Source organism: Lycorma delicatula, chromosome 9 (genome assembly GCF_047948215.1).
Source record: "Lycorma delicatula isolate Av1 chromosome 9, ASM4794821v1, whole genome shotgun sequence".
In the NCBI taxonomy this organism is placed as follows: Eukaryota; Metazoa; Arthropoda; class Insecta; order Hemiptera; family Fulgoridae; genus Lycorma; species Lycorma delicatula.
The window spans coordinates 95,591,862-95,617,721 of NC_134463.1; the positions used below are offsets into that span (position 1 = coordinate 95,591,862).

The following is a 25,860-nucleotide window of genomic DNA, read 5'->3' on the forward strand; positions in this document are numbered from 1 at the left end:
TAGGGTCAAAAAGGATATGGATAGGAGAGAAGTATTTGAGAATATCGGAAGAGGCAGAATGTCTGACCCGTGAAAATAATAAAAAATGAAGACTTAAAAAAAATATTGATTGTAATAATAGATTTAAATTATTTATTTATTAATCTATTATAATTATTTTTATTTCTTTAGTTTTTTTAATTTCTTGTAATTCTTATATATGGTTTATTTATCATTTTAATGAACTGAAAATAACTGTACTACTGTTTTCACATGTTTACTTTGATCTAAAACCTTAAATTCATTTCTACACTGAAAACGCTGATCCTTTTATAAAAGCGTTTATTTCTAATGTTTTATCGCGATTTTAACCAATCTTTTGGGAACAGTAGACTTTTAATACTTCTTCTTCATATTTTCCACTCCACCAGGATATTTGGAGGCCAACAATATATTCAAATTTTCTTTCTTAAGTAGCCATTTTTTCTCATGTATTTTTAAGGTTATATCTTCTATTAGATTTCTCTTTAACTAAATAAATGTAACATTTATTGTTTGTGATCTAACGTTCGCCCTTTTCTTCTAACTATATTATAATTTTTTCCCGTACTTTCAGGTCAATTTTTCCTTGTCTATTAATAATTGTATTTATAAAAAAAAAATCAGAACAAATTTTTCAGCGCAATTCAATTATTTTAATAATATTTTTAACAAAGAGACTCCGCTCTAAAATGTATTATGTAAACGACACTTGACTCATTGATCCTTTACAATGTGTGACAATTTCAGATATTAATGATTTTCGTTCACATCACCACAATTTCTTTGACAAATAAAATAAAATTTATTTTTTCCTGTCTAAATACAATTAAACATTATACTTACGTAGCATATTACATTTTAAAAAATATGGAACGAAATTTAAAAAAAATAAATTTATGATCTCTTGGAAAGTTTGTGGTTTTATATAATCTTTCAAATTTTTAGAATAATTAATCAAATGGAGAAATTTTGTAGGTTTTCACATAAATACTTTTTTCTTTAAAAGAAGACTCTCAGTAATATTAGGAATAAAATGAAAATAATACTAATTACATGATAAAGCGAATGAAAAAAGCATTTAAAATAATTCTTATCTCAAATCAAGGCAGTTTTTTTTTTACAAAATGTGGTATAAAAATGAATATATTTACTAGTAAAATTGTATATGTAATGCACCCATTTATAAGTACAAAGGTTCTTGCTGAACATTTTATCAATTTTAGTAAAATCTTTACGTCAAAATGATGCAATTTACAATTTACTTGTATATAAATTTTAGCTAAACTTTTCTTCTGCATTTATTAAAAGTAATACATAGAATTCTTTGCTCTCAAATATTATTATGAATAATATTCCATAACTCCCATATTTGTGTCCTGGAATTTCTTTATTAACTTTATTTCCATATTGTTATATGTTTTTTTTTTTTTTTAGAAAAAGTAATTTTAAACATTTGACATCAATCAGCCTACGATAATAAAAGGTAGAGGAATATTTTAATAATAAATATGTAATAACGTTAACCGACACGTTCTCCAAAATAAAATTCAGAGGAGAAATATCAGAACCATTCCTAATAAAAACAGGTTAAGACTAGCAGATGGACTATCCCCACTGCTCTTTAACTGCGACCTAGAATATGTAATGAGGGAGTGGTACAAAAAAGACCCACCACACGTAACAATTGAAACATGTAAACCATATCAAAGTAAACTGTCTAGGATTTGGAGATGACTTAGCCTTTCTAGCTGATAACATTGCAGAAGCTAGTACCCAAGTAACTTCATTGGAAGAACTAGCAGGAAAAATAGGCCTAAGAATATCATATGAAAAGACCAGAATAATGGCCATAAATTCCCTGGTATTGAACCATAAACGGACACAAAATCGAGCTAGTTGAACGGTTTAAATATTTAGGAGAAAATATCACGCATGACCTCAAAGAAAAAATAAACTGGAAAGAAAGAACACAAAAGCTCAATTATGCACAAAATACCACCAAAACAACATATAATAAAAGATGTATCTCAATAGATACCAAACTCAGGCATTACAAAACTGTAATAATACCTATAATATCATAGGAAGCGAAACACTCTTCTAACTAAAATCCAACATTTCCTACTAAGCAGAGATGCAAAGAATAAAAAGAAGAATTCTAAGAACGTGCATAAATAAAAGACGACTTACTGATGGGGGAGAATGGAAACTCATACCAAACCAAGAGGTACATAAAGACGTAGAACTAATTCTAGACTACTATAGAAAGAAAAGGATCTCCTTCTTTGGGCACATAATAAGAACAGAACCGAACAGGCTCGTCAGGAAACTGGTCGATAAATAGTGGAAAATGTCCAAAATACCGACTTGGATAACAGAAATTAAATAAAATATGCAAGAACTAGAAATCACATAAGAAGATTTACGAAACAAAACTGACAATATAAAAATACTAAAAAAAAGCAAACTTCACATTTAAAATTAAAGAAAAGAAAACAACAACGAGGGTTTGTTCAGAACTCAAAACAGCATCATCTGACAGAATGAAGTATTAGGAAGCAATCAAGAAAACAAATAAAAATAAAAGACGAACCAGAGTTGACTAAAGTGGTCCACTGTGACCTCAAAATCCTCAAAAAAAAAAGTAATAATATACTAACGGTAGTGTCAGTTTACCGGTATTCAACTATTATACATCATCATATAAATTAAGATATATATATATATATATATATCTTTTTTCTATTTTGCTTATTCTGTTTAGTTCAAAATTACATGTCAATCTCTCGGAAGATGATTGTATAGCCAAAAGTAATAAAAAAAGTTCATATAAACATAGGTTCGTTAGCGAGGTTCGGCTCGCGAAACATTAACATTGCTTTCAGCTCCATCTGTGAAATTAAACCTTACTAAAATTCTTGGAGTACAAATCGAAGAATAAATTTGGTGCCTTCTTATGGTTTTGATCAGAGAGATTGGATAAAAGCGGCCGCAGTTCTCTACCTCGCTTAGGTTTGAAGAAAAATGTGATAAAAACGTTTTTTTTTTTCAGAAAATATACTCGTACTTTTTTAGATTTAGAATAAAATAAGTTTTCTAATTTACTAATAAACAAATAACAATTTCTAGTTAACTTTGTAGAGAATTTAATTCTGAAAAAAATTGATGTAAATAACGTTTATTAAAATTAAATACAAATTTGAGAAGTTCAATTTTAATTAGTAAAACACACAAACTGGATCGAAAAAGTAATACGATTTTAAACAGAACAATTTTCATCAATGTTTGAACAATAATGTAAATGAAAACAAATAGAAAACTTATAAATAAGAAATAAAATAAGAAAAAAATTGATGAAAAATAGATTTAAAAAATAAAAATTACGTACGTTTTGGTTTTTTTCTAAAAATTATTAATTATCAAAATGATTACTAGAAAAGCTGCAAAAATTCCTTCAAAGTAGTTGCTCAATGTGGCCGCCATTCTGTTCAATGCAGCGCGGCCGAATTCACGTTAGCCGGACACAACTAATAGCATAATTATTATTCCTAATACTATCTTCAGCTTCTATTATACGATGTCTCAATTTTTCTTGGATGATAATACGAGCGGAATAGACTAACGACTTCATCCATCCTTAAAGGAAAAAGCCCGCTGACATCAGATCGGAAAACAGAAGTGGCCATTTTAATGATCCGTTTCGACCAATCTATTATTTATTAAATGTATTTTTTAAATAATTCATAATCACGACAGTAGTGATCAGGTGCGTCATCATTGAAAAACCACATCTGCAAGTGAAATATCTTCCAAGAGTTCCATTAGATTTGTTTGAAAAAAATGCAAGTACCCCTCTACAATGAGCCTTTGCGGTAAAAAAAAGGGTCTATGATATTATCAACAAGAAAACCACATCACACACTAAACGAAAAAACGTGCTGGAAATGACTTGTAGCTGTCTGTAAAAATAAATAACCAATGCCAGGAAAGTATTACAACTTTCAGTCAGCTTATTTTAAAAATAATAATTGACTTCATCCGTGAATATTACTTGTAAAATTTTAGAAAGCCTAAATTTGTAAATATAAAGGTAGAAACTTAGGGTCTCTGAAGTAGTAGTATTGGGACTGCTAACAGTACAGGGAAGATGGTAGTACAAAGCTACAAAGACATTTCAGGTAACAAGAACGAGTTCTGTTTACGAATTTATCCTTCATCAAGCTAAGCTTTCTAAATTTTGATAAGTATTTATTATTTTTCATTACAATATACGTTTTCATACTCAGCTATTCAAAGCGAGCTCGTCTTTTTTAAATTAATTTTAAAAACAAGCATTCTTGATTAAATACTTATTACTAGAATACGAGTTAATAACGAAAAAGACGCCAGGCCAAATTAAGTAAGATCAAAGAAAAAAGATTAATTATTAGGCAGTTAATAGAGAATATTTTTTGAAATTTTCCGGCTTTTTATAACGGATGAAAAAAAAATTTTTTCCTCAGTTTTTAATTTACAATCGATTTCAATTTTTCGAAACTACACGTAAATTTGGATTAAAAAAATGACATGCAGGGAGGGATTTCCACTGAATTACCTCAAAAAGCTGTTGATCTTATACAGTATACATAAATATATAATAAACATAAATAAGTACAAAGAAAAGAAAAGGATCAAAGTTAAAATTTCAGAACATATAAAGAAAAGAAAACATCAAAGAATAGTGTCTTATCACGTAAAAAAATAACTAATCAAACAAAGAAACAATGAAAAATCAAAGAACCAACAAATCTAAGTTAGAAGAAAAAGTTAAAAAATTTATTCAGCCTCATTTTATTCTTGTACCGAATCGCCGCATCTCCTCTCGAACGGTTGGCAGTCCCACATAATCGAGTATTTCAGTGTTTTTCGCAAACCGCGGTATTTCTGTAATATTTTTCAATATTTGTTCTGGAATCGCTGGACGACTTCGATGTTACTCTCTCATGTCGTGTTCCACAGTTAGATTCTGTAGGTCCAAATCGGTTTCAGGACCGCTGGGTACAGCAATTGCTTGTTAGACAATGATAATTGCGACCCCCTGCCTAGCAACTAGTACTTCTTCCTGAACTTATGTTATGTGCTGCGTTCTTTTCTCCCTGACTTGACTGCTCCACGTCAGAATGTGATCTACACGCAGTCCTAGGTATTGCACGCTGTTACCATGCGGGATGAAAACGCTATTGAACTTGTAACTGCTCGCAAGTTCAACTTGCGAGCAGTTACAACTTCTTTAGGTAACTAAATAAGGTCTCCGTGGGGCGAGTGGTAGCGTCTCGGCCTTTCATCTGGAGGTCCCGGGTTCGAATCCCGGTCAGGCAAAGCATTTTCACTCATTACAAAAATTGTCATTTCATCTCATCCTCTGAAGTAATACCTAACGGTGGTCCTGGAGGCTAAAAAAAAGTAATGGTGGTTACGACCCCCTGCTTAACAACCAGTGCATCTTCCTGAACTTAATGTTAAGCTATTTAGCTGTGTTTCTCCCTGACATGAATCCTCCACATCAAACGGAGGAGTTAAAATTTTTTTTTAATAATGATAACGGAAAATAATGATTCATGAAAAAAGTTAAAAAAAAAAAACAAAAATCTATAATAATAATTTTAGCTAATTGATAACAATAATAATAAAAAAAATAATTTAAAAAAAAATGGATATGGGGAGAATTTAGAAGCAACATTTTTTTTAAATGATAAGATAAGCATGTAAAAATGTACTAAGCTTAACATAAAGTGGGATTATATTTGCAAAATTTTCAGAAAACTGACCTAAAAGACTGCAACTACTACTGCAACTCCTCAAGATATAAACCCCAAAAGTTTATGAATAAATTGCCTCGTATATAAGAAAAAATGCCAAATATCAAATTTGAAAAAAATTCATTACAATCGGTTTATCCAATCAAAATTTATTTTTTTATTACAATTATTTTATTTATTATATTATTTTTTTTTTGTAGCATGACGCTAGGAAAGTAAAAAAAAATGATGCGGTATTTCGCACCAGAGCAGATCCCATATAGTAACATTCGTATGAAAACTGGTCGTCTTTGAACAAAAATTCACAATTAAACTTATAAATTATATTTAGACGTGGTTGTTACAGTACCTTTTAGTTTCTCCTCAGCAGTTATTTTAAGATAATTTTTTTTTAGAATACTGTTTAATCTACAACTTAATAATGATTTCTTTTAATTAATCTGATTTGTTTTATTCAGGCAATCAAAATATTTTTTAATTTAAAATAAAATTATTTCTGACATAAATATCTCTTAAAAAAACGTCCACTAACTGATAAACCGTTGGTTCAAAAATCAAGATGACTAATATTTTATCGTAATATTAGGCAATGGAGAGAGAAAAAAGATTAATTTGTTAGTTCTAAGTCTTTTCTGCATTTTATGAGGTCATAATATCGAAGTCAAACATAATGAAACTCAATACTTTTTATTGGTACTTTTTCTTTAATTTTTGAAGAAAAACTTTAATTGTGAAATTAAATTTTATAGATTAAAAAAAAAAAATTGTAGACGCATCTTATTACTTCAGACATTCGTTTTTTAACTACTCAAAAGTTCTAGAGGTAGATTTAGTCTAATTTTAATGAAAATGAATTTAATATTGGGTGTTTAATGTTTTTTAATGTTATGGGTAGGAAATGACATTTAGATAGGAATAGTAAATAAACTTTCTTTTACTTTTCAATGTTATATAGTATTTAATGATAATAGCTTCAAGAATAACTAAAACTATATATGTAATTCTTGCATAATAATGTCATGATATTGTAAGCAGTTTTCGCTAACTTCTATAGGCTGAAACTTCTTTGAATTTGTCATTACTATTGGAAAAGCTGCTAAAAACAATTTAAACATGAGAAGATGTACTTTCCCAACTTATATGTAGGTAGTCAGTTCCTGTATACTACATATGTATATTAACAATATATTAAATTATGAGTTGGATCATTAAAAATGTGTGCTGGTGACAATACACAATATTATTTCCATTTATTTATCTTTAAAAAGTGATATTCATGTTTGATGGCAAAGTTTACTTCAAAGAGATTTTTATTAGTAAAAAAAGCTACAGAATTTTTTTTATGTACATAAATAGGAAAAGGTATAATAAATTTATGTAGAATTAATATATGTTAAATTAAAAAGTAATTTTAAAACATTTTAACTTCAGAAAAAACTGAAAATTTTATTACTAAATTTAATGTTATTTTACAGGTAATTTATATAACATCTGTTCATTTTACTTTATAAAGTCGTTTTCAAAAATAGAACAGTCATTTAATTTTCATATAAATTAATGTTCCTGGTTTCATTACATTTTCTTTTAAAATTTAAACGAAGTTTTATTTTATTACACTTGAATAAATTTTAGCGTATTTATAAAATGTATATATATATATTCTAGAATTGTTTAAAGCTATTAAACTCTGTTTATTGAAACTTAATTGGAAATACGGTGAGGTACAGAATTACTTTTATAAATTAAAATTAATTTCGAAAACATTCAAACATTTTTTTAAAGATAAATTATTTGGTTTAAAAGGTTATTAGAGTGATCGAAACGGTGTAGGTACTTCATATTTTCAAATATTCTGTGAAATTTCCCTAAATTATTAAAATTGCGGTTATTTAGATAATAAGCGAATGCGAAATCCTATTTTTATTTATAAATAAAATTCGTAAATTCCATAATAATATTTTACAGTCTTGTCGTCTAATAATTTATATTTTAATCAGGCTTTAAATTTAGTTCTTTTTTGTTTTTGTTGTTTTGTTATTGTTTAATAATATTACATAGTTATTGTTTAACTCAAAATATGTTAAAAAAGATTTATTCTCTTCTAGAGCTAAGAAATATTTCTAAATCATTATTAAAAATAATTAAGCGTTTTCATTTTTTCTAAATAATACGGTTCAAAATTTATAGAAGTAACATATTTTTATTTTATTCAGTATAAAAATACTCTGTTAGATTTTTAAGTTATGTGCATAAAAATAGAGCATTATTATTAAATTTTTAGGAGCGATCCCATTTTTTAAAGACTGAATTTAATTTTGTTATTATTATAACGTCACAGCAACTTTACAATCTGTTCAGTAAAGTAATTAAACAATAAATAAGATCTACTTGAACCAACATTAAGTAGCCACAGATCCAGTGGTTTGTGACTTAATAATAACAACGAAACAAAAGATCCAAATCTAGTTTCTCATCAGACAACCGGTTAGCATTCTAGATTGCTAGTTTGAAAGCTGTTCGTTTTCTCTCAAGATGACTCAGGAAAAGTCCGAACATCCTGTCCAACAAAATTCCCATCATTCACTCAAATCTTTGAAACATATGGTCTACGACATGCATGAGCCCATGAAAATTCTGGTTGTCAGTAGTTTGCTGACCATAGGAACCACTCATCTTAACTCGTTCAGCGTAGGTAGGACCGGAAGTATTCAGCCTAGTTTTATACTCATTATCATTGTTATCAGAGGATCCACACATTGTAACTTTCTCAGCGTAGATAGGACCAGAAATATCCAGCCTATTAGCAAAGTCAATATTTTTTTTTTTTTTTTTAACTGAATTTTTACGGGCATCGACTGCTAAGGTCATTAGCCCTCGTCACATTCTTTAAAAGAAATTATTATCTCCATCAAGATCGTCATATGTAAGGGTGTAAAGGGCCCTTACATTTTATTTAAAAACACAAACTTCACAATAAACATTAAAACATGAAAGACAAGGACAATCACAAACACTTACGGGGTGTAAAGGGCCCCAATATTAAAATTTGAGATATGTTCTCAAAAGACCATGAAATTAAAATTAAAATTAAATTTATCGATACCATATCTTTCTTTCTTTCTTCTACAAAGTCTCATTCATAGTTTGTTTAAGCACCCTCGGGGCGTCCAGAACCGCCGTTGAGCAGTATATCAGTCGCGCCAGGGTGCCGTGGCAGTTGAATCCTTCTTATATCTTCTTATATTTATAATATAAATTTGTTAATCGCGTGTGACCGATTCTAAGTCTGGTCACCGCTACTTGTTCACGGCGAGTCAACTTAAAGTCGCTTTTCCATTTATAAGGAAAAGTTTTAACCGAGTTTAATTTTGTATTTAAACTCCTCCATTCAGCGTTCCACTTGTTTCTTACTATGTTTGTTAGACGGTTTTTAACATCTGCCACTCTTACAGGAAATGCATCCAAGTCATCGCAGACTGTTGCCTTTCTGGCAGCTTCGTCTGCGATTTCATTACCTGTAATACCAGCATGCCCTGGAGTCCATACAAATACGCATCGCTGTCCTCGTTGTTTTAGTACGTATAAAATGGACAGGATGTTTGCAATTAGGACATCCTTAATGTTCTTGTTCCGAATTGTGACGAGTGCACTTAATGAATCGGAACATATTAGCACTCTCTCTTCGCAATAGTTTTCAGTGTAGCGAAGAGCTTGCTGAATTGCAGTGAGTTCTGCCGTGTAGACACTGGCCACATCTGGCAGTCTCCAAAAATGGGCTTCTTCATTTACATACATCGAGCATCCAACACCATGTTCGGTTTTAGAACCGTCAGTATAAATTCTAATATGTTCTTCGTAACTACTGACGGTTGCTAAAAATTCCTGCTGGTTTCTTTTTTATTTCTCCTTGAGAGAGATCCAAACTTGTATTTACCGCTGGCAAGAGCCGTGGCGGTATTTCTCTAGTAGAAATTGCTAGTGTCTCTGGTACAGCAATTTCATATTTTCTTCTTAATTCGTGGTACCTAATTCCGGTTGGTCTGGAATAGGTAGCACGATGTTCATATACTGCAGCCATAGGATGATTCGTAAACAATTTATTATTTATATGAGCAGGGAAAGCCCATACATTTGCTGCATATCTTAACAAAAGGATCTCTCTTCTATAATGTAGTGTCATTATTCCGGCTTCAGACATCAGACTAGCCGCCGGACTTGTGCGGAAAGCGCCTATTGCATATCTTATTCCGCTATTATGAACTACGTCTAACTTTCTTAAGTGCGACTTTCTAGCGGATGAATATACGATACATCCGTAGTCTAGTTTAGATTGAACCAATGCTTTATACAATCTCAATAATGTCTCTTTGTCTGAGCCCCAATTTAAATTCGATAAACATTTTATAATGTTTTGGGCTCTTTTGCATCTATCACTCAAGTCCTGTATATGTAATCCCCATGTAAGGGATTTATCCAATACTAGTCCTAAATATCTTACGCTATCTTTATATTGAATTGGATTATCGTCAATTGTCAACGCAGGACTTTGATGAGGAATTCTCTTCCTACAAAAGTGTACACAGCACGTTTTCTCTGGTGAGAATTGGAATCCGTTATTCCTTGCAACTTCATTTAGAGCATTGATCGCTCGTTGCAATTTGTACCTCACCATAGCAGTCTTGTTGCTGGCATACACAATTGCCAGATCATCAACATAGACGCTTTTGCTGATTTCTACTGGAATGGCTAGTATCAATTTATTAATGGCAATGGTAAACAAGGTACCGCTCAACGGCGAACCCTGCGGTATGCCATTTTCCAAGATTCTTTCACATGAATATTCATTGTTGACGCGTACTTGGAAGGTACGGTCATTCATGTAGTTGCTGAGCAGTATAGGCAGATTGCCACGAATTGCAAAGTCAGTATTATTGTTATCCTTAGCATTATTACTATTACAAATAGGAGAATCATTGTCACTCAAGCCAGTTACACATACATCTCTTTCTTTGGCACGCGGAGTGTTATTAACAATAGCATTAGTATTATTGCTATTAGAATTGAATTTAAATTTAATTAAGAAAATATATATTGTTACAAAAAGGAAAATATATATCGTTACAAAATTATGAATGTGAGAATAACTAACCACTCGTAAATCTTTTTAACTACACTAAATATTTAGTTAACTGTTAATTTATGAAGTTTTCATAATAAAAAATCGAATTCAGTAATATTGCTTTTGTGCGTATACTAAAATAAAAAAAATAAAACAATAATTCTACTAAATTACATTGATCATTCCCACAAAATCATAAATTTCATATATTAGATACGGAAGCGGTAATTCTTAAATATTTTTAGTTTAATCCAAATTACACCAAATATTTTCGAGAACAATTTTTTCTAGATATATTTTACTTTATGTTGGAACGAAATATCTTTTAAAAAATAATCTTAAGATTTAATATTAATAAATTACAAAGATAAAATTATACAGGAATTGATTAAGTTCAGATTAGATCTGTATGTGAAATTATCTATTTAAAAAACAAATAGAAATCGACAGTTAACCACAAACCGTAGTTAGGGTTTGATAATTCACAAAAATTTTAAATCTACTGAAATCAAATAAAAAAGTTATGCACATTGCTAAATTTTGAACAGATTCTATCCAATAAAAGAGCAGGTTTTCGATTTGGCTCATAACTATTCTATTGTGTATTAAATTAAACAGTTTTAATGATCCTTTTTTTTTAATTTTGTAAAGAAATTCTTCTGCTGGTAAGTTTTTCCAGATAAAAGATTTAAAAAAAAAATATATACGGTTATGTAGGGGGTTTGATGCTATTTATTTATAATTATTGTACGTTTTTAGAAGATTATAGCGTAATGATGTACAGAGTAAAGTCTATCCTAATATTCAAAGAATTTTCGAGGGAAAATTAATTGGAAACTTAAAGGTAAATAATAAAATATATTCTCCCATTTTGAGATCCTTGGCTCATTATCGTTAGATGCTAATTTAGGTTGTTTCTCTGGATTCGTTTTTTTTATTTTTTCATCAAAATACATTAAGAAAAAAAAAATTCTGAATTCCAATAAGTCCCTTTAGCATTTTTTTTTACTTCATTTGTCTGCCTTCATTTTCTTATTTGTATAACGACGTAGGTTTCTAGTTATATTGTTTTTTGCCAGTGGGTCTTTTGCATAAGGAAAGCGTTTATCTAGACGTATAAATATTTAAAATAGAAATAAAAGTAAGAGATTGAAAGAAAATAAAGTTTCCTAAAAATTAAAAATCGAAAAAATTTCAATTCTTAAATTTCTTCTATTAGAAATCGGAACTAAATTAAGGATTAATGGTTAAAAGTTAGTTGTTTTCAATGTGGCACAGACATGCAAAATTTTAAACTAAATAAAATAATTAAACGAAAAAACTATTTCCTTGAAATCTATTTATTTATTTCTTTTAAAAGTTTATTCTATCATAAAATTATATTTTGCAGATAAAAAATCTGCAAAATCATTGTTGTTCCTCAATATATTAGCATATATGTAAAAGTGATAAAGTTTATCTTATAAATATTTAATGTAAATGTATTACATTAGTCTTTAATTCCATTATTAATTAAATGCTCTTGAACTTGATTATGATAAAGGAAATTACGTATGTAATTACTTTAGTTAAATTAAAATGAAGTTAAAACTTCATAACTTACGTAACATTTTTCATACGTTTATTACAAAGGTAATACATTTATATTTTATAAATATAATCTATAATTAATATTTTGCATGCATATAACTTATTTTTTTTATTTGAGTAAAATTTACCTTCTTTTTGGAATTGAAAAATTGTTAAAAAAGGACTGCATTAGTTAAATACATAAGTACTTGAATTAAATGTTATTGCAGAGTAATACGATATTATTTGGAAGCAGGTTTAAGACAAATTAACACGTAGATCGGTAAAATAATAATATAACAGTTTCCTTAAAAAAATTATACTCATTTTTTGAGTTTATGTAATAAAAAATTAACTGAATTACCCGAAGCTAATCGACTTATTTAATATATATGTGTAACAATAACACACCTCTTGAACTCTCTCTAACATGAAATGATTTTAACTGAAGATAAACCGATGAAAATTGCTATATACGTTCTTAGGATGTAAGTTCATACTAAGAAAGCAGTTTTGAAATTCCGAGTTTAAAGGGTTAAAACGGACTAACAGTGAAATTTACTATATATATATATATTTTTTTAATTTCTTGGTAAAAAATGTGATTTTCTTATGTTTAATCTTCACGTGAATATTTAACAACCAGTTTCTAGATTTTTCTAGAGAATCATAAAATTAATCATTTTTCTAGATAATCAATCAACTGAAAGTGGTTGATTTGAAATGATTGCAAATTTTCCCCATTTCCGATTATACTAGACGAGATATTCAGTAGATTCGGGGTTGTAAATACTCTTCATATAATATCTAAAAACAAAATTTTAGGTTTTTTGAATTTCGATTTTTTAAGGGGGTGTACAGCGCAGCTGCTCAACCAACGCAGCCACTGTCATTGCAAATGAATTTGCGTCGCGACTGGCTGCATCTGCCTCCGGTTATTTGACTAGGATGCTAATTATATATATATATATATATATATATATATATATATATATATAATATAATATAATATTTTTTCAGCCTCCACTAAGTACAGAATTAGAGAACACTCTTTACCTTTACTTTTTCATGTTCAAAACGTTTTCGAGGCTAAGCCCCATCTTCAGTGATGTTTTTTAATAATTCTTATTTTTTAAATTTACACGTTAAATTAGAGATTTTTACTTTTATTTTGTAAAAATTGTTTCTTGTTAAAAAAATGTAAAAAATGTAAAAAAAAATTAATCTTAAAATAAAATTTGTTCAGTCAAGAGAATGAAAAAGTATTAGAGTCAAAACGTTTTGAACGATACGTTTTGAACATGAAAAAGTAAAGGTAATAGTGTTCTCTAAATCTGTACTTTGAGGAGCTGAAAAAATATTATATTATATATAGATATTTAACGTACAGAGAAAAAAGAAAGAAAAAAATGGACTATAAAAAACTAATCTAAATAAATTAATAATAATTATAATAATAATAACAATAATAATAATAATAATAATAATAATATATATATATATATATATATATACATAATCGATTACAGAAGAAAAAAAATAAATGAAAATTTGTTTTAAAATCTACCGGTTTCCAAAACAGTAAGATTTTAGTGGTCTCAAGACACACAAAATAGTCATGGAAAAACTATATTGAGTTAAATTAAAGTTGGATTCTTTTATTTAAAGAATTTATTACATTTAACTATAAACCACATTTTTTGTTTGTTCTAATGATTTAAAAAAAAACAAACATATATGTATTTAAATGTTATAACAGCATTGCTATATGCCTGGTTACATATTTAAAAAGGAAGATAAGATGAACGAAAAGGTCATGAAAAAATGACTTGCCGAAAATGAAACCCGACACCAAATTATTTGAAAGCCACCATGCTAACCGTTTGATCAGCTGGATGAATCAATATTATTCCACTTGTAATCATTTTTACGTTGAATTAATATTTATTAGCGATTGTCGATGTATTTGATCGCATAATTTAATGATTGTAAGCATCCGAGATAAAATAAATCATTCACGAAAACGACATTATAATTTTTAAGAATAACAAACACTTTATTCCAGTTTTAGCAGGGAAAGTGAGGAGTGAAGCGGTTTCTTTTTGCCTTCTTCAGCGAGCCGAGTATATCAGCCTGCTAAAATCTTCTGAGATTCAGCTGATACTAAGTTGTACAAATGACACTTTACTCTCTTCACAAAAGGAATTACATATGTAGTGAACATCAAAATTATAACTTCAAGAGAAAATTTAATCGTTGCTTACATAAAAATGCCATAAATAATTTTGGAACAGAGAATGTAAAGTAAGTAAAATCCAATTTACTTAAATTTTGGAAATTTAAATAACTTAATATTCTGCTACCGCTATACAGAAAATAAAAAATAGCGAAAATTAGCTCTCCCGTTTAAAATTTTCAAAATATTTAACCCGTCAAAGCCTCATATGTAAAGTATTTTGGGATAATTTTCAAAGAATTTATATTGAGCCAATTCGGATGCAATCATCAAAGTAGAGATCAACACAAGTAATTACGTACGTACATAAATAAATATCTTCGGAAATTTTTACAACTTATTTTTGTGTTTTTTGACTAACGGGGTCTTAAAACATTGATACTTGCAAAAACCCCGAAAATTTTGGCCGATCGCTATACTAAATTTATAGCTATAATGCTGCAGTAGCAATAGAGCTGTTGGCGGAAAAGTAAACATTAGTAGAGCTTATTGTGAAACAGTGAATTATATCGCAAGTACCAAAAAACAAATTTCATTGTAAAAGTGTTAGTGAATCTCTTTATGACAAAAACATTATGAAATTCAAAAAAAATTGTGAATAACGCGAACCTCCAATAAACCTTTGTGTGAAGATATCCCTAAAAATTAACTGTTTGTTGTCAATCCGAAAAAATTGATATTTTTAAAATTACAAAGGTTATACGCCACGGGGTAATTCGAATACAATAAAATGAATAACAAAATACTATTCCTCAAATGGATATTGCTCTTAACGTTTGAGTAAATTTCTTTTTTTATTTTAATTTTTTTTAAAACAATTTAAAAAAATTGTTTTTTAAGGAATACCATCACATTGTTAGTGTTTTTCGGGAGTTTGAAAAATTCACCATTTTTTTTTTCACACTGATAAGGAGATCACTAACACTTTTGGAATGAAATTGTTTTTTTTGGGAGTTGTGATGTCAGTTATTTTGGTTATATAAATATTTTGGTCATGATGTATATGATGACATAAAATAATTAAAAAATAAATGAACCATTTTACCTTTAGATTTTAATTGTTAACTTTCCCAGTAAAAACACTTAAACGTGTATTATTTATTCATTTTTATTTATTAATTTACTAATAATAAACATCATATGTGTATTATTTTCAATTAATTGGTAATTACCTTACCACTAGCCAATTTTAATTACTTATTAATTCTAATTTAATTAAATTTCATTTTACATATGATTAATATATTAATTAATATATACATTTAATTTAATTTTCTATTATATTTATATGTACAATTTATTAAAACGTTTTTTCGAAATAACCTTTTGATACAGCCTAGTATTTTTTGAAGCATAATACCTTGCGCCATCTGACGAAATATATACGGAAAAATGGAGGTTTCAATTTTTCTTGATGAGAAAATAGTGAAATATGTGATTGTAGTCAGCACCATCCGACTAAATATAATTTATTTCTTATAAAGCCAACTTAAGTTAGCTTGCTGTCGGAGAAGTATAAAAATGGATTCATGATATTCTTTTAGGTGAGAAATATTAACTTTACTTATAAAACGTGTTAATTAATGAATATTTAATAGTCAAAATAACTTTTATATAAAGAAAAATGTCTAACAAAGCGGTGTTACTGATTGTTATGTTAGTGTATTTTTTTTTATTTTTGGCGAACGAAAAGTCACGATCTCTCATAAGATGTACCGTTACTGTGAATAACACCCGTTTGACGTTTTTTGTTTTTTTTTACTCATGTTTTTTGGATATATTCACATGATCCCCAAACGGGAGATATAATCTTTTTATTAAATACTGGAAAAATATATACACCGAAAAGATGAACTAACTTTAAAACAATATATTTGAAATCAATATAGTATTACGTTATAAGAAGAATGTCGGTCTCACTTGTAAGAATATTCATCCTTACAAGTGACACTGACGCATTCATCGACATAAAAAACTTTTCTTTGAAACGACTTATCACAACGCACATGAAGTAAAAGTTAGTCGTAGATGTTTTGTTTTTAAATAAATTATTAATATTTTGAGAATGCCTTTTTTTTAAACGATTTTTTTAATAATATTCTTTTACTGACTACGTAAATTATAACTATAAAAAAATAAATTATGAAAAAAAATAATATTAATAAAATAAATGCGTTTCAAATATTAGAAACAAGGCATATAAAAACGTTGACCAAATCAAAATTTCTTAATAAAAAACAAAACAAAACATACAAACCCGGAGAAGAAACGATTTTATCTTACAGGAATTATTATTTCCGATTATTTATCTCAAAGCGTAACGTAGACTACAGTTCTATTAACTGAACCACATTAAGATGTACCAATAATATTGCTATAAAAAATTTAAAACGGTTTTCGGAAGAAAAATATATTTTTTGATTCATTATCTGAGATCGAACATTTTTTTAAATTGCGTAAAAAATAGAATAAAGCTGGAAAATTATATAAAAAAATTATAATGGTATCATTATAGAGGATTATTTTCCAAATCGGTCAGATCTACCGAGAATTTCATCTTTTCTAGACTAAATTTTCCTTTTTGATTTATGTAAGTTAAAAATATTGAAATCTAAAAAAAAATAGATTTTATTCCAATTTTTGCAATATTTTTTTATTGTATGCATAATTAGCATATAATATTGTATCTAATATATTAAATCGCTTAAACTTATCGAAACTTGTAAATACTATCTTTAATGGGAAGACATCTATTTAATTTACGAGTTATAAAACTGTTTTGTTAATATTTTTATTTGTATGGGTATTTACAGCGTATAAAATACTGAGCATAATTATTTCTTTCATGTCAATAAAATGTTAAAAATAAATCCTTTGGAAAATATTTTCTGAAATTTAATTTTTAAATACTAAATAAATAATAAAGTAACCTAAAATGACTAACTGCATAAATTATATATTAAAAATCTAAAGATTTTAAAATTATAAATAAAAAAAAAAAATATTAATAAAAATAATTATGGCTGTGCGGTGGCGTAATAAACACAAGATGAGCTCGTAATTCCTGTTAATATAACTACAATTTAAAATCCTCAATAATTATGGGACTTTTGATATTGCAATTCCAAAAATTTATGTTCCATTTATAATATATTAATTTAATATATACTAATAAAATTTAATATATAAATGGTATTTTTATACTTGAAATTTTAATATGTTAAAATTTTCCTACATTTCATATTTAAACAAAAATAATATTAATGTAATTTTTCCATTTATTTAGTATTTAATTTTTTTGATATATATATATATATATATGTTATATAAATCACTTAAGGAAAGTTAAATGTGTAATCCTAGAAGTGTCAAATAATAAAATCGAACTTATATTAACATTTATCTGGTAGGCAAGAAAACCCAAAGAAAAATCTTTAATGAAAGTAGTATTACAGTCTAAAAAATAAATTAAAAAAAATAAATAATTATAATAAACTATTCATACAAACACATAAAAATAATACTTAATATATTAAGTAATAATTAAATAAAAAAAGTATATAAACGAATAATGTCTGCACTTAATAAAATAGTAATTTTTAGATATAAATAATAAATATTTAACTATATATGATTGCAATAAGTTCAGGTTTAAATAATCATTTAAAAACTAAAAAAATTGTCTTTTTTTATTTCAATAGAAATTTGTTATTTTAATTTTATTAAAATTTTTTGGAAAATTTTTTTGATCGTTTTATAATTTATTAAAAGTAGAAACCTAAAAGTAATAAGGTATTTTTTCGAACTCGAAATACTCTGTAACGTGGAATAGTTATGTTTTTTCTTTTAGAAAAGATTGAAGATTGCACATTTGCAAACATAAACTCATGAAAATGGTTAATATTTTTAATTAAAAAAAAAAAAAAATTTTATATTTAAAAAAAAAACATTAATATTATATTTATAACAGAGTAAAAGATTTTTAGCTAAATAATTTGTTAAATCTATAAAATTTTGTTTCCGGGACGTAAAAATACGTCTTACATAAAAAGAGCCTAAAAGGAGATTTTAAATAAAATAAGTTTTGAAAAATTATGATTAGATTAACGGAGAGATTACGTAGATAAAAATATAAAATTTCATAAATAAAAGTTGTCGAATATTAAAAATAATAAAATCATGTTATTGATTACTTTTTTTTTATTAAAAAAGTTGAATGTAAATCGATATGAATATTTAATTGAGGATTACTAGTAAAACCTACATTTCCTAGGTTTAAAGTTTATACGAATGAAAAAAGTTGTATATAAATGGAAAAAAATTATTAACTTAAAATTTAAAAAAAAACTTTAACAATTAACGCACCTGTTCGGTCTTCCTTGACAGCAAGTACTCGCAATAACGATGATTAAAAAAAAGATGTTGAATAAACAGGCCGATCGTAAATACATCTGAAACGGTGTTGAATCAAACTTTATTTCGATAAAAACCACAGAAGTTCTTTCTTTTCTATTATTTTAGTGTTCGATACGACTTTATATGAGTTTCAATACGTTTTTTAAAAAAAAGTTTTTTTTTAATAATTTTCCCAAAGATAAAACAAGTGAAGTGATAAACACAGGCAGATATATAGTGTCTGTGTTCTGGTCGTCAGATGTTGGATGAATGAACAAGGGGGGGCTCTGGTGTTATGGCTTTATAAGCCGGGCGGTAAAGGAGAGGGAGGTTTCACATAGAGGGGGTTAACAACTCGTAGGAAGGGAAAAAGGGAAAATCCCTCCCTTATCTGTAACTTCTCACCGATACGTAATACACTAAACACTCGTATACCAGCACGCTTATTAATATTTCGTATAGACATATCGCTATATATTTCTACGGAATATACATTATTTGTTACGCACGTCACATTAGTAGATAACATTCTCGATACTTAAGTAAATTATTGTAATAAATTAAAAAGTTTTATTCGAATATTTTCTCCCTTAAAACGTAAATTAAATATATTTTTTTATGACAGTTTAAGCTATTCCTATTCAATAATTTTTATTTTCCGAGTATGTTTATTTAAAATTTCGTTTTGTGTCGGGTATGATTTTTTTCGGTTACTTAACATTGTTAAATTCGATTCTTTAAGAATACCGGTAGGGTGAAAAATAATTATAAAGTTTTTATTGGATTTTAAAACTTTTTCAACAAATATTAACAGCAGTAGTTTTTAAAACAAATATTTTTTTAATAAAATAACGAAAACTTTATTACAATTTTCAACCAATCGTTCTTAAATACAAAAAAAAAAAAATTATTATAATTTAAGATATAAATGATAATAAAAAAATAAGAAAAATTACACCTTATAACAATAAAAAACTACTGAAAACACCAAATCACAGTAGATTTTAGGATTACACCGCTGACCTGAGGATCATAAGATGGTGGCTTGTGATGAATGAAATTTCATTACATGTAAATAAGACAAATTACATGAACATCACTTTGCAAGTACGGCAGAAAATGTTGGATGTATTAAATATCACTCGTTGGGATGTAAGGTGAATACTAGTTGTTCAAGTGAGGAAATTTCACATGCTACATCTGTGAAATACTTGGACATTACTTTGGACAATAGACTATCCTGGAATATTCATTTTCCTAATCTCAAAAAGCAATTACGTGTTTGTATAAATAAATTCTATTATTTAAAAAAATATTGCCCTGTTAGAGTTCTGAAATCGCTGTATTATGCTTTAGTAAAGTCAAGGCTAAAATATGAGGTGGATATTACTACAGTGTTTTTAGATCTGTATGTAGTGCTCAGAAGCATGTAGGACGTATAATAATGGGTGAAAGTAGACGACATGAATCCTTCCAATTTTTCAGAGACCTTAAGATCTAGCCACTGCGTCATATGTATTTCTATAGAATACTAATGACCTATTATAAAGGCTGTAAACAGGATAGGATCCTTGGTACTTTGGTTACGAGGCCTTTGCGGCAAGCGGATAGAGTAGTTCCTCCTAGGCCAAAAATTAAGTTATTTAAATGTTTTTATTCAATACTTAGGTCCAAAAATAGTTAATCACTTACCAAGGAAATTTAAATCCATAGAATACTAAAAGGTTTCGCAATCAATTTATGATTAGTTGTTGTCAGTTGAAGATGAAGAGAGTTTTTTTAATTGATTGGCCTGTAATTGTGGGTGGAATCGATGACTAAAATTTTCATATTTTTATTTTTGTTATTATTTGTCTTTCAATTTTTATCTAGGATTAATTTTATTATCAATTTTATCACTGTATTCTTATATTGTATTTATGGTTCTGATTTATTTAATCTGTATGTATGTAATATAATCTTGTCACTAGCTGAAATTTTAGTACTATATTATTTTTTTAAATCTACTTGGAAATCCACAATTGACCATTATTCAACAAATGGTTAGTTTATTATTTTGCTCACTGAAAAACAATGGATGGTAACCTCCAATACAGTTATTACTATGGGGGGGGGGGGGAGTACCTAGTTCCTTAAGATTATGTAATAATTGTTTACTTTTATTATTTTGTATTGTTTGGTTTGTGTCTACTAAGCTTATGTATTAAGAATTTATAAATGTAAATAATTTTATTTTCATTTGTAATCTGTTTATTTTGTGGACTAAAGATTATTATTTTAAATGTTTCTATTTAATTCGTACTATCGTCCAATGGATCAAATCTTAGAATAAATTTTCCATTTTAAATGATCCAATTAACTTAAAACTTGATAAACAAATAAATACATGATAAAAGGTTATATAATTGATTATATTTTTAGTATACAGTTATACTTTTATTTAAATTTTACAAAATTACGAATTTTATGTAAAGTCTACTGGACATTTTATTTCTTATTTCAGATTATTTTTCGTTTTTTACGTGATAAAATAATCCTAAGTTTAAATATCTTAAATTGATATAAGGTAAAATTAATTATAAACAGATAAAATTAATAAAATATATGAATAGATAAATATTAAAACTTAAAATAATATATTCCAGAATAATATTAAATAATAATATTAAAACTCGTAAATAAACGACTGCCAAAAAAAAAAAAAAAACATTGCTCTTTAATATAGGATAATTACTAATATAGGATAATTAAAGAGCGTGAGAGTGATAATTTTGTGTATAACATTTGAATATAATAGTATAATTTTGTCTTCAAGTTTTTTAAATTTATTTAAACACACACACACACACACACACACACACACACACACACACATATATATATATATATAAATAGTCCGGTAACGTAAGGGTTCCAACGCGGGGTCATACATCTAAATCGTTTCAGCCGTTGAGCTGCCACAGTGGAACAAACATACATACATAAATACACCCCAAATACATTACATTACGTTTTGGACAGCCGTATAATAAATTACTAAATTAAAAACCTCAGTGATCATTTTTTGAAAGTGAATTAAATATAATTTAATTTTTCAAAGATCTAAATTTATTGTACTAAAAATACTTATTTTTAATGTTAAAAATTCGTAAGATCTTTTTGTTATTTGTTAATAAGAATTGATTTTTTTTTTCATAGACTTTATTAAATCTATTTTTTGAGAATAAAATTTTCTACATGTTTTGATAATAAAATTTACGCTTTTATTAGTCATTTAACAAAGTTAGTGTACTTCAAACCTAAAAAAAAAATTTTTCCCGAATGTTTCTGTTTTACGTTGGATATTATGAAAACTAAGTGAAATACAGTACTGAAACCTGTTTTAAACGATTTTTTATGTCAAAAAATATAAGAATCCTTCAATTTTACCCCGAATACACTGAAATATAATCAGGGGAAATTTTTCTCTGAAAATCCGCGCGAAATTTTTCGCTAGCCATAATTCTATTACAAAATGTTTTCGGACATATGTCTGAAATTTTTTCCTTATTTCAAACTCTAGAATCAGTTTCCAGATTATTTCTATTTCCTTTTTAATTACCTGCACACACACACAAACACACACTCACACACACACACACACACACATATATATATATAATAGCAGACTCAACAGTGTTCGCTGTTGCTAGATTTAAGTATATATATATATATATATATATATATTAAATGAACACAATTGTAAGTTTGATAAAAAATTAACAAAATGAACATTACGGAACTTCACAAAATTTAACTTTCCCATTTTCCCTTTTACTCTTTCTCCCTTTTCCCTTTTCTTTTTAGCATTTACATTTTTACCATATTCCCTTTCCCCCTTTCCATCTTCCCCTATTTCGCTTCCCCTTCATCTTTCCCCTTTCCATTTCCTTTTCCCGTTTTCCCCTTCTTCCCTTTTACCTTTTCCGATTTTTCCCTTTCTACCTTTTTTCCCGCGCGTAAATCGTCCAATAGCTGTTTAGTCTATAGCGGACACATGCATCCAAAACATTGAAATGTAATCGTAAAATATTTAGTATAGCGTGTGTTGTTTTTACGTCCAACAGATAGCGTTGTTTTAAAAAAAGAATTTTTTTACCTATCACAGGTATGACATCTTAATTACATAAGTACTAGGTATATAAAAACACGCCCGTATTCGAATGCAACGTCGTATCAAAATTTTAATGCAATCCTTTTAGTGAAGAATTTTCGGAGATTTAAGATTTTGAACAAACGAACAGTTACATTTTTATTTATATAGATATATATATATATATATATACATATTGATATAGCCTACGACACTTCCGAAAACGTAAGGATTCCAACGCGGGGTGATACATCTAAATCGGTTCAACCGTTGAGCTGGTACGGTGAACCAAACATATATATACCCTAAATACATTATATTCCTTTCTGGGCAGTCGTGTAAAAACACGAATGGTCTTTTTAGAATTTTAGTTTCACTCGCTTAGAAAAATAAATAAAAAAAAACATTTATATGAGCTACATTATGTATTAATATGCATAACTCCTCTGTTTTAGTAAACTTTTATTTGGAAAATATAAGGATTACTAAAACTTCAGAAACGCAACAAGTGAATGAATAAAATAAAAAACAAGCAAACTTTCATTAATAATATATTTAACAACCGACACTCTAATGCCATTATATCCTATTACAATGTAAAGAAAATTATTCTTTAAAAAAAATAATAAAAAGATAATAAAACCAAAGACACCACAGACTATGGTGTTAGAGGGTTTTCAAGAAGAAAAGACCAGTAAAGAAAATCCGAAAATAAAGATGGTCAAAAGAACTCAAAGAAAAACATGCGGAGAGAATGAAGAGGACTGGGAAGAGAGAAAATAACGAAGAAGAAAGACATGAAGGAATCTGGAACGTGATCCTTAAGTGGACAAAATCGAGAAGAAAAAATGCATCTTTTTTCTGATTCAACCGATGTTATTTACATTTATTTGCCAAAAATATACTGATGAGAAATATTAGGTCGGTGACTGCTAAACTAATATTATATAAAAAAAAAAAAAAATGATTGAAGAAAAATAAAGGGCCTAAACTTCGGCAGTTTTGTCATTATTTCATGAATCGGTGCAATATCTCTTATAAAAGTGTGAACAGATTTGTATAATTTGATGGATTTTATACAAATTTATCGTTTCCTTTTTTTTTAGTTCATTCAGTCGAGTGAACGTATAAAAATATTGTTTTACAAATATTTAACCAAACAGAATAAAAGTTTTAACTTGTTACCGTTTTTAAAATACTGTAGAAAAACTTTATAACAAAGGGACATTAATGTCCGCTAATGCTTAGCGAATCTTTAGGCTTCTCTTGATTCAAGAAAATCGGATAATTAATTTTTCAGGAAAGAAATTGCGAAAATGTAAAATACTTAATGTACAAGTTTGCCGCCAGTCCTAGCCACAAGTTGTTAGCAGATGGTCGGGAAGGATAGGTGGCCTGCAGAGTATTGCGGCGATCCCTGGAGTACCGCTGCTGGCGTCCGGGGCAAAGGGCAAAAAGGAGTAGTGGCCCGGACCGTTCCGGTCACTGCTTTAATTGTGGGGAGGCTGGCCACGTCGGGAAGGACTGTCGCCGGGAAGCCAGATGTTCTTCCTGTAATGTCCATGGATACGACCCTGGAGGCCGGGGTTGCAAAATTACACCCATGCGGCATGAGGATCGGCTGCTCCACCTGGATACCACGTTCCGGTCTGAGACAGTCCCTTCCGGGAGGGGTGGGGTGTTCCGGCCTCACTTAAGATGATCGGCCGGGGACTCCTTTCGGAGCCGCCGGTGGAAAAATTAAGACCGTAGTCCCGGTGGGGGATCCCTTCGGGAATTCTCAATTTGAGGCGAGACAACGTAAAGATCGGAGTCCCGGTGAGGGTACCCTCTCGGGAGTCTCCTTATTTGAGGCATGGCAAGAACAGACCGAGTCCCGGCTGCCTGGATGGGGCCTTGGGAACGGCATAGCCGGGCCCAGTGTAATTGCCCAGGTGGTTTGAGGAAATGGTACCCCCCCGGAGCTGAGTTTCTGTTTGAGTGCGTCCGTCTCTGGGAGGCGGGGCAAATAAAAAAGAGAAAAAAAATTATACAAGTTTAATTTATTTTAGTTTAGTTTATTACTTATCTTAAATTTAATTTTAATATAAAAATAAATATGAAATTATTTGTTATACTATTACAGATATAGATGTATTTTAAAAAACAGGTTTTTCATATGTGGTGACCGATGAGAAAACTGGTGAAATGATTACTCAAATTCGCTATAACTTTTATTGGTACAAAACAAAAGCTTCGTTTTCTTTTAAATAATCACCCTAATAATTTGTATTTTTTCGTAATAAAAATAAAATTCCAAAAAAAAATATTAAACAAAAATTAAAATTTAATTTTAAGAATTAAATTTTTGAGAAATATATTTATAATCTTAAAGATAGGATTCAGTAATTTTATGAAGAAATTAAAATGATTTTATTTTTGACAAAAGAAAAACAATCGATTATATACAATAAAATATTAGTATAAAAAAATTGTTTTAAAAACATTCTATTCAAGAAAAACAAACAGTTGTATTCTTTAATAGAGATCGTAACTAAACAAAACCTGGCGCGAGTTGAATCATATTTTATATCGTGAAAACTATATAATT

At 28.3% G+C, this 25,860-nt stretch overlaps 1 protein-coding gene across 3 annotated transcripts in view; it reads right to left on the minus strand.

Moving 5' to 3' along the window:
- The window catches only part of LOC142330607 (uncharacterized), a 394,400-nt gene that overhangs the window by 132,891 nt on the left and 235,649 nt on the right, over positions 1-25,860 (minus strand). Inside the window, exon 1 of one of the 3 annotated variants that reach the window (XM_075376008.1) lies at positions 19,109-19,398. The exons of the other annotated variants lie outside the window; for them this stretch is intronic. Coding sequence (XP_075232123.1) covers positions 19,109-19,194 — 86 coding nt within the window. The 5' untranslated portion in view covers positions 19,195-19,398. Of the gene's footprint in view, positions 1-19,108; positions 19,399-25,860 lie in introns of those variants that run through there. 3 annotated transcript variants of the gene reach the window in all.